At 39.9% G+C, this 10,734-nt stretch overlaps 1 protein-coding gene across 1 annotated transcript; it reads left to right on the top strand.

Annotated features, from left to right (window-relative positions):
• The first annotated feature begins 8,913 nt into the window (after positions 1–8,913).
• On the top strand, positions 8,914–10,089 carry ZCCHC16 (zinc finger, CCHC domain containing 16). Its single transcript, XM_006765201.2, has one exon. It carries the CDS (start codon positions 8,914–8,916, stop codon positions 9,841–9,843), a length of 930 nt encoding a protein of 309 aa, XP_006765264.1. The 3' UTR covers positions 9,844–10,089.
• Positions 10,090–10,734: the final 645 nt, after the last annotated feature.

The raw sequence follows: 10,734 nt of genomic DNA, 5'->3' as shown, positions 1-10,734 counted from the left end.
TTATAGAATCTATAGCTTTGATCATCTTTCTGATAACTCCCCTTTATCTGATTCCTAGAGTCCGCTCAAACTCCTCACTAGGTGTAATCCTTATTCTGCTTATATTCTTCCAATGATGTGGAACTCATAACTTACTTCATGGAGATACTTATTCCATCTCCACCCTCCCAAATGCATCTTTTGATAGCTCCTTCCTGTCTCTGAGAATAAGTGCTCCACGTGAGAGTTCTTCAGAGACTGTCATACATGTATTAAACTTCTCCCTTGTTCCTTAACTTGACTTAATATTGCAATGCCTTGGTTCTCCAACCTGAAAAAAATTGCAAATTAGGGTCAAGATCAAATGGAATCATAAATATTAAAGTGGATTTTAAGATATTTAAATCTCTGTACACATAGGGATGAACACTTAATAATTTCTTTTCAGTTATTCCTTTAGTATCTTCACATAATGATAAGATGGCGATTACATGCATATGATGACAGCTCAGCTTTACTGGGGTGGTCCCAATTTAAAATATGTCATCTCATTGTTCTTGTAAAACATGGCATAGTGCATATTCAGTTATTTAAAAACACTCTGCCAGACTGCTTTCTTGAACCTAGAAGTATACAGAAGTCTTGATCAGACCTCATAATTCGTTTTGGATTGAAAAAAAATGAAATCACTGAATTTATGGAGTTTAAGGAAAGTGGGAAGATAGGGGAATAAAAAGCCAAGAATTGGAAATACCACTGCTTGCTCACCCTTCCCTCAAGCACAGATAACTTCTACTGAGACTCCATCCCCCTGCTTGCTTACTCAGCTTCCTCTTATTTTGATAAGATTTTCATGGCTGGACTCCAGGTTTTATTTTTCTTATCACAATTTTAACCTCAGACTACTAATAAGCATTTTTTACTTATCCTTCTCCTAGTCCTTGTCATCTTAGAGTTTCCATCAACACAGATTTATATAAGGCCCATGGGACCTGTCCTGTGGGAGGTATTAATGGGAGTTCGAAAGAAAGAGAATTCCTCCAAGAGGGAGCATAGAGTCATGTCCTTCCACAGCTCAGGGAATGGAGAAGTCAGCAAGGGTCTGAATAGTCAGAGAAGGCTGTATCAAGAAGACTGAACTTGAGCTGGACATAGGAAAAGAGAGAAATGGCTTTTAGGTGAAGGAAAGGAGAGACATTGAAAGCAGGAGTGGGAATGATTACATGTTTGGAAGTGAAGGTAGGAGCTTGGTTTCCTTATGTGTAGAATGCAAATCATGATACCTACTTCAGAAGACTGCTATGTAGATTATGTGGTCTAGCAGAGAGCTGGTAAATGCATGCTCAGTATGTTGCATTTATTTCTCTAGAGCCCATGGCGGACATTGACAATCCTTTACAGCATTCCACCAGTGAGGCCAGCCACAGGCCCAGAATTCTTTTAAATATAGCTCTAGACCAGCCATGGGCAAACTACAGCCCGTGGGCCAGATCCTGCCCGTTTGAAATGAATAAAGCTATTGAAAAAAAAGACCGTACCCTTTTATGTAATGATGTTTACTTTAAATTTATATTAGTTCACACAAACACTCCATCCATGCTTTTGTTCCGGCCCTCCCGTCCAGTTTAAGAACCCATTGTGGCCCTCGAGTCAAAAAGTTTGCCCACCCCTCCTCTAGGCAGCCAGTACCAGAGTGCGTAAACTGGCATAAATTAGGTACTCAAGAAATCATAAGTATTATCACCCCAAAGACCCACAAAATTTCTGGTATAACTGAATGAAAACAGAAGTTGTCTTTTCCATTTTTAATTTTATTTGATTATTTATTACAGTGCCATTAAATATATTTTCAGGTGGTTAGACATAGTGGTTAGACATTTGCATAATGTATTAAGTGATCCCCCTGATAATTCTAGTAAACCTTTGACACCATACATAATTATTAAATAATATTGACTATAGTTCCTATGCCAGTGGTTCTCAACCTTGGCTGCACATTAGAATCACCTGGGAATCTTTTTAAAATCCTGATTTCTGGGCCTCATCCTCTGGAAATTCTGTTTCTTTGTTACTAATGTTGTGGCCTCACCCCATAACAAAGAAACAGAATTGCCAGAGGATGAGGCCCAGAAATCAGGATTTTAAAAAGATTCCTAGGTGATTCTAATGTGCAGCCAGGTTGAGAACCACTGTCCTATGCTGTACTTTATATCGCTGTGACTATTTTATAACTGCCAATTTATATGTCTTAATCCTTTCACCTTTTTCTCCCATCCCCTAACTTCCCTTCCACCTGGCAACCATCAGTTTGCTCTCTGTATCTCTAGCTGAGTTTGTTTCTGCTTTATTTGTTTATTTTCTTCTATAGATTCCACATTTAAGTGAAAAGTGAAATCATATGGAATTTATCTTTCTCTGTTTACTTATTTCACTAAGCATAATACCCTTTAGATCCATGAAATAGAACTACCATATGATTCAGCAATCCCACTTCTAGATAGTTCTCTGAAGAAATCCAAAACACTAATTTGAAAAGATGTGTGCATCCCTATGTTTATTGCAGCATTACTTACAATAGATAAGCTATGGGAGCAAACTAAGTGTCCATTGATAGACAACTATTGGATAGAAAAGATGTATTACATATGTACAATGGAATATTATTCAGCTATCAAAATGAAATCTTACCATTTCTTTTCTTTTCTCCTTTTCTTTCTTCCTTCCTTCCTTTCTTTTTTTTTTGTTTGTTAATCCTCACCCAAGGATATTTTTCTATTGATTTTTAGAGAAAGTGGAAGGGCGAGGGAGAGACAGAGAGAAACATTGATGTGAGAGAGACACATCAATTTGTTGCCTCTGGCACATACCTCAACCAGGACCGGGGAACCTGCAACCAAGGTACATGCCTTTGACCAGAATCAAACCTGGGACCCTTCAGTCTATGGGCCGACACTCTAACCACTGAGCAAAACTGGCTAGGGCCCATTTATCTTTTCTATTCTTTTTTTAAAAATATATATATTTCTTTATTGATTTCAGAGAGGAAGGGAGAGAGAGAGATAGAAACATCAATGATGAGAGGGAATCATTGATCGGCTTCCTCCTGCACACCTCCCACCTGGGATCAAGCTCACAACCCGGGCATGTGCCCTTAGCTGGAACCGAACCTGGGACCCTTCAATCCACAGGCTGACGCTCTATCCATTGAGCCAAAGTGGCCAAGGCTATCTTTTCTATTCGTATAGACTACAAAAGAAAACCTCTGCATTTACAGTGGGTAAAAGGCCCACCATGTCTTCAGCACTTGCAGGTTTGAAATAAGACTTAGACCCAATCCAGCTACAAGCATTATCTGCCAAATATCATAACATCCCTTGTGAGGAGGACACTTGATCTGCAGAAGTTAACAAACCTCCAGAACATGGCTACTTTCACTGAAGTCTTAATTTTATAAGCCATATATAATGCTGATACCACTCAGGGCCTGAATCAAGTTGGCAAGTACAAAGAGGCAATAGAGTCTATCTTTGGGGTTCTCTCTTAACTGCATGTAATGCTCTATGTTCAACTCTAGTGATATGATGCCTATCTAGTGGCTAATCATCTTGTTCTCCATCCTGCATTCAGATCTTTTCCTGCCTATAAAAATTTAACCATTTACCTATCTGGGCCTTCTTCTTTGTTGGATTGAGAGAGAAGAATGGTACAAATGGGTCATGTACTGCAAGGGCAATGTTATTGGTCATGATTCTGGCTGGTGACTGAACAGAGTCATCCAGGCATATGATATGGCTGCCAGCAGAAACCATAGACAAAAGAGACAAGGTGGGTGAAGGCTGAGAAACAGGACCTTAGGAAGAATATTAAATGAGCCTATGGAACAAGAAGGCTGAAGGAGCAAGTGTGGCTTCTTAAAAGAGTTACTCACATTATAAAGGAAAACTAGGAAACTGTGACAGGAAATACTTGTAAAGAGTGCTCATGACACATTTAACTGCATAATGGGTCCAGCTGAGCCAGAAGGAAGGTTGAAGCTTAAAGGAAGGTATGAATTCTGAGTCATAGAAATGGCCAAATTAACCCCGCCTGGGCTTCTCTATCTCTAGTAATGGAGATATGGGTATAGCTTCTCTACCTGATTCACAAGCAGAGAAGAGAAAAGCAGTGCATAACTCACAGCAGGCACCACAGAGTCCTAAGAGAAGAGTCAGCTCAATTGCTACACTCTCTTTTGCCTCCAAGCCAACTATACTGCAGATGCCTGTGTTAGGCCTACACTAGCCCACTGTTTAGAAGTGACCATGCATCTTTAATGAGAACCTTGGAAGGAAGCAATCCACATATTACACACTTCAGAGGGCACTTTTGGAGCCAAATATTTTCTACTTTCAGAAATATAGATAGTGCTGAAGCAGAAAGGGATTGTTGAGAGTACAGTCTGCCCTCCATATCTGCAGGGTTTGAATCCACAGATTCAATAAAGTGTGGATAAAAAATATTTTTTAATCCCAGAAAGTTCCAAACAGCAAAACTTGAATGTGTGATGTGCCAAGCACTATGCCGAATCTAGGAGTACCCTGCTGTAGCCTATATGGAAATATAGGTTATATGCAAATACTATAACTTTTTTATATAAGAAACTAGAGAATCTGGATTTTGGTATCCTCAATGGGCCCTAGAACCCATCCCTATTGAGAGATGGCTACTCAACCTAGTGTTTCTCTAAAGTGTTGTCAGGGAAACTTCTGCATCAGCATTATCTGCAGAGTTTAGTTAAAATGGAGATTATTTTATCTCATTTCAAACCCACTGAATCACACTGTCAAGGGGTAAGGCCCAAGAATCTGCATATTAAATTACAGGGGGATTCTAACTGCCCTGAAATTTGAGAACCATTGGCAAATGTTGGAGTTCCGTGTAGTAAGTCACCCAATATACCCAGGGTAAAATCTGAAGACTTCTTACCACAGAATCATTTGGGGTGCCCATAAAAACTCAGGTCCCTGGATATCCTTCTAACCCCCTTGACTCAGAATTTCTTACATGTGATAAAATTTGAGAAACAAAGTGGCTTCGTTGTACAGATCCAGATACTAACCCAGAGAGAGACGTGATTTGCCCAAGGTTGTCAGTAGAGCTAAGGTCACACCCAAGTCTCCAGATAAGTCCAAATGGTATCTTGAGGGTTATGTATTAGTTTAGCTTCTGGGACATTCATTAGAAGGCCTCCCTCTCTAGAGTAACAATGTAACTGCTCTAGGTAATTGCATGAGCCTAAATCAGCTGTGGGCAAACTATGGCCCGCGGGCCGGATCCGGCCCATTTGAAATGAATAAAACTATTGGAAAAAAAGACCGTACCCTTTTATGTAATGATGTTTACTTTGAATTTGTGTTAGTTCACACAAACACTCCATCCATGCTTTTGTTCCGGCCCTCTGGTCCAGTTTAAGAACCCATTGTGGCCCTCGAGTCAAAAAGTTTGCCCACCCTTGGCCTAAATCAAAGCTTCTTCTGCAATGAGTTAGTCAGATCAGCTCAAGGTCACAAAGCTCTCTAAAAAGCAGCAGGGTCCTGCAGGCCCTTCATGAAATGGGGTCTCAGGGGACTCAAGAGTGAATTAGTTTTATATCTAGGGACACTCTTAACCCTGGCTTAGAGTCAAACTGAAACAAAACCCCAAATGTCCTGCAATAGTTTAATAAGCCTATTTTTGTGCTGTTGTTTTTGTAGTCAAAACCTATACCAATTAAGTAAATGCTTAAACATATGAAGTTTTGTGTCAGACCTGGTCCAAGTTCACTAGTCTGATGGCCCAAACCTGTGCATTTGAGGTTCCATCTCTTTCTCTACTTTATCTCCCCAAGCCTGTAGTCTGGAATTCCTCAAGACTGGCATGCTCTGCCCCAGGATCTGCTGGGATAATTCAATAGAAGGCCATTGACCTCCAAAAGGAGAGCAATTCCCTATAATAAGACAAAGTAGATTTTCTTTGAAAGATTAAGCAATTGCCATTGACAATGGTAGTGTTGTATGGTTTACATTTGGGATAAAGCTTATAATTTTAGTGTTTCACTAGTGCTACATAATTAGAAAAATTAAATGCTCTGCCACCTTGAATACATAATTCTGTAAAGAAACAAGATACCTCTGTAGAGATTCTAGAACTTGTGAGGGTGGAGATAAAGGGCCAAAGGCACGGACAGAGAGTGAAAAATTATAATCACACCCTTGCAACAGCAACAAAAAAGAGTTTGGTACAGGTTCTCAATCCCTTATCTTCAATTCTGAAATAGAAAGTTCTGTAGGATGGAAGCTATTTTTTTTTCCATTAATTCGGTGCAAGATTCATTTAGCAGCAAAACCTGAGCTGAACTGACATGAACTTAGTCTTTATCTCTTTTAGTATAAATATTCAGGATTTTTTTCCATGCAAAAATGTTAATGACTTAATTATGGGATATTTTCCCAGACATCATTGGGAGTGTTATGTAAGGAGCAGTACATACTCTCTGTTAACTTTCCAAATTCCAAAACAAAAAAAAAAATTAATTCTAAATCTCAGTCAGATAACAGACTGTGGATCCAGAATAATGATAACTAACATTTATGGAGCACTTGGCATCTGCATGAAGCTGTGCTAATCTCTTTTCATCTCATTTAATCCTCAGGTCACTATAGGACAGGTATTAAAATCATCACCATTTGAAAGTTAGGAAATTGATTCTCAGAGAGGTTAAATAACTTGTCCAGAGTCACACAACTTTTGGTCAGACTAGGATTTGGATGTAGGTTAGTCTGACTCTAGAACCTGTATGCTGAATTCTTGCACTCTACTGCCTGGGAGAGATTAACAGTTGTGAAGGGCAGCGTGGGCTCATTAGGGCTTCATGTGAAAGTAGAATATCATTTGAGGAACAACCTACTACCTTCAAATATGTACCCTCCCCATCTCTACTTGTCTGCAATGCAACTAATATAGCTTTATTTCTTGAGGTTCATCTACGTGGCTTTTCACACAGGGACCACCAGCATCAGAAATCTGCTGGGCATGTTATTAAATACAGATTCCTGATGTCCACCCCAGACCTGCTGAGTCAGAATTGTTAGGGAACAAAATCAAATTCATTCCTATACACATTATAGTTTGAAAAAAAAAAGTGAATACCCTTAGAAAGGCCAATCATTAACCTTCATTAACTAATTTACATCTTAGTATCAGTTGACACATGGTTGGATGAGCAGGCATAAACTCATGGATGGGCACCTGGAAAGTGGAAGATGTCTGAAAGGTAAATGAGGAGACTTTATAAGGGTGATATATGAAAAGGGAAAAAGAAAGGATGATATGACAATATCTCACTAATTTGGTAATATTCAATAAGGGTAAAGCCTCACCATTGACATTGTCCAGCTGTCAATCTTAGAAGCAAATGTCTCTTTTTTGGGTGGCCACTCAGAACACATCTATTATTGCATTGATACAACAACCCTCTGAGGTAGACAAGATAGCAAAGCTCATTAGATAAAATAGGAGATTGAAACCCAAGTGAGTTCTTCAAACTTATCTTGCTGATTAATGCTAGTATTTGGGCAAGTTTCTGGCCCCTTATCTTAGACTATTTCATTCTTCCAATAACTTTTTTCATAGATCTAGAGAGGAGGAACCATCAAATAAAAGCTAGGGAGTCAAGTCTTAAATTAAATGATGCACAGTTTTTGCCCACCAATGGCCAGTTTGAATACATTTGAATGCTATGATACACAAGGAAAAGGCAATGAGAGGAATTACACAGCAGAATAGTTCAACTGGTATACCATATGTTTGGGGTTTGTTTTTAACTTTTTCTGGTTGTTTTCTTTTTGTTATCAATGCAGGGAGGACTGTGGAACATTTTTTATTTCTATATTTTTAAGAAATTCTGTTCTTATTTCCTTGATTCTTAACCTTACCTCTTCATCTTGCCTGTGATGACTTAGTCATCTCCATAGCAACCAAAATGTGACCTCAGATAGGAACTAGAAAGCCAGAGAAGATGAAATGACTACTACCACAGCAATCAGATCCCCACAGCAGTGAAGGCTGGGATTAGGGCAGTGAGGGTCAAGTCCAACCAATGATTATTACAATTCGAACTGAGTATTCTCTAGAGCAGCTCTTCTCAAACTTCAGTGCATATTTGAATCACCTGGGGAATCTTGTTATAGTGGAAAACTGATTCAATAAGTCCAGTGGGACCTGAGAGTCTGCTTATCTAACAATCTCCCTGGTGATGTCAATTCTGCTAGTTCCCATATCACATTTTGAGTAGCAAGGGGCATGAATCTTCACCATGCCTGAGTAGTGTATTCAAATGAGTATATCTGTGGTACTGGAGGAATTGCTAGTCTGGATAGCAGTCCTGATGAGCATGCTGGATCTAATATTAACTAGATTTGTTTCTTTGGGCAAACACTTTTACCTCTTTGGATCTCTGTTTTCTCATCTTGGAAAGTATGAATTTGACATGGGTGATCTCTAAGGTCACTATGGATTATAAAATTCTTTGAGTCTCTGATTTTAAAAAAAAGTTCTTTAGAACCAAAGGCTTAATCTGAGGGCAAATTCCTATAATATAAGGGAGTGGGGAGAGAAATCCATTGTGTCTTTTATATTTATCTTCTTAATTCAAAATCCTTTATTTGTCCTAAAGTAATTTATTTCTTCTGAATGTGCAGAAAATTGGCATTCTCCATGAAGACGAGGTGACATTCAGCAGTGGACAACAATTTTGCCATCTCTCCAGCTCAGCTCTCAGCATCTCCTTGTGACTTCATAGATAACAGCTTTGGCTACTTGCTCATGATACTGTCTCTTTGATCACAGAGCAAACTTACTGTCTGACCACTGGTCTCCAGGACTTGTACTCAATTCTACTTATTTCTGGAAGATATAATGGAGAAGCATACAGAATCATCACCTACATCGCAGGTAGAACATTCCTCCCTTTGGGCAGAGAACCTCATTCTGCAGCCACAAGTGCAGCATCTGACTGAGGAGAACACTACTCTGAAGGATAAAGTCATGCCTGCTCTGGCCACCCCGATGATGCCTTTACTCTATTCACTTAAGAATCTTTCCCAGTTTCCTGATGACCCTGCCAATCTCTCAGGGTTTCTTGCTCAGGTGACTAACTATTTGACAACTCTCAAGATCACCAATCCCATACACGATGCCCAAGTCAAATTGTTTTTTGACTACCTATCTCAGCAGATGGAAAGTTGTGGGATGATATCTAGGTCTGAGCAGAGTGCTCTGTTGAAGCAATATGAGAACTTTGTTCTTGAGTTCCAGCGGTCATTTGGTGAGTCTAAAAGACAGGCAATGAGCCCTCTGATGAATGCTAAGGTTGACGAAGGGGACAACTCCTCTCAGCAAGATGCTACTACTTTCCAGCCTCTTGCTCAAAATCTGAGCTGTAATGAAACCAATGAGAGTGATCACTTCCAAGAGGGCCTACCTGATCCCATTCAGGATGAAATGAGTGGCACAGATATGATGGACAACCTCCCAGACCTGATCACTCAGTGTATTCAGTTAGACAGGAAACATAGTGACAAGCCAGAGCTCTTACAGTCAGAGGCCCAGTTCCCAGTGTTGTCATCCCTGGTTCACTACCAAACCCTCTCCAGCCCCTCATGTCCATCATCCAAGGAGCTTATACAGCTGAGAGGAAGCCAGCCACCTCTCACCCCTGCCAAACGAGCCCGCCAGCAAGAAACTCACTTGTGCCTCTACTGCAGCCAAGCTGATCACTTCACAAGAGATTGCCTTGCAAAACGATCTCGAGCTCCAGCAAGGATAAACAACCCAGCTCACCAGTAAGAGGAGCCAAGGCATGTCCCTTTGTGAATTTACATTCCTCTCACCTCCAGCCTTACTGATTTATATCCTGCACTAAACATTTAAAATACAGATGGAGAACTGTGATACCACTTTACACATTCATGAACTCATGTCCTTCTGGAAATTTAAATAACCAGATCTGATTTATTTGGTGACCCATCACCAAACTTAATGCAACAATGATGAAAACAATTCACAGGTACTTTCTGTAGTTGGTACTAATTTCCCAAGAGTACTAAAACCCTGAAGGCAAAACTCTGCCCAGTCTTTGCCAATGAAAACAACCCTGGAAGTACATTAAGAACCTCTTCCCCACCAATGGGTGAGATCTAGTTTGAGTCTTCTGTGCCTAAGAGTGGACCCAATCTTTTTACCCTCACCCTCATTGTTCCCTGTTGGTTTAAGACTCTGGACTGAAGACTTAATTGCATTTTCATATTTCCTACCAATATTATCCTACTAGAGGCTGGCTTCTGCTCCACCTGTTGACTAGAGTTCAGCTTCAACACAAGCCAACCTTCATGGAAACACAGCTCTGCCACCCTTCCATACAGCTATATTTTATTGTCATTTAAAGACTTAAGCTTTCTCAACATACTGGGTCTCTTGGCTATTGACAAACCAGGTGGTATGGCCTTTTGAACATGGCCTGGAATTGTCAGTCCACTTCTAGCCCTTCAGAAAGGTACATATTTTTAGCTAAGCCCTACCAATTCCAGCTTACCTTCCTTTTTGCCAATCATCTACTTTAGGTTTCTGCATGTTGTATGACCAAGTTAAGATTGTCTAGGATAATGACTTATGACAAGTATTTATTGAAAGTTACCCCATCGTAATTACTGTGTCTGCATTGAAGACTGAGAGCTGGGC

The sequence above is a fragment of the Myotis davidii genome, unplaced genomic scaffold, assembly GCF_000327345.1.
Source record: "Myotis davidii unplaced genomic scaffold, ASM32734v1 scaffold261, whole genome shotgun sequence".
NCBI classification, from domain to species: Eukaryota; Metazoa; Chordata; class Mammalia; order Chiroptera; family Vespertilionidae; genus Myotis; species Myotis davidii.
Note: the sequence above shows the minus strand (reverse complement) of the source record. Positions and strands in the feature narration are given on the sequence as shown.

What these genes read in the sequence shown, in the direction of transcription:
- ZCCHC16 (XM_006765201.2), top strand. Translation starts at nt 8,914, where the DNA reads ATGGAGAAGCATACAGAATCATCACCTACATCGCAGGTAGAACATTCC.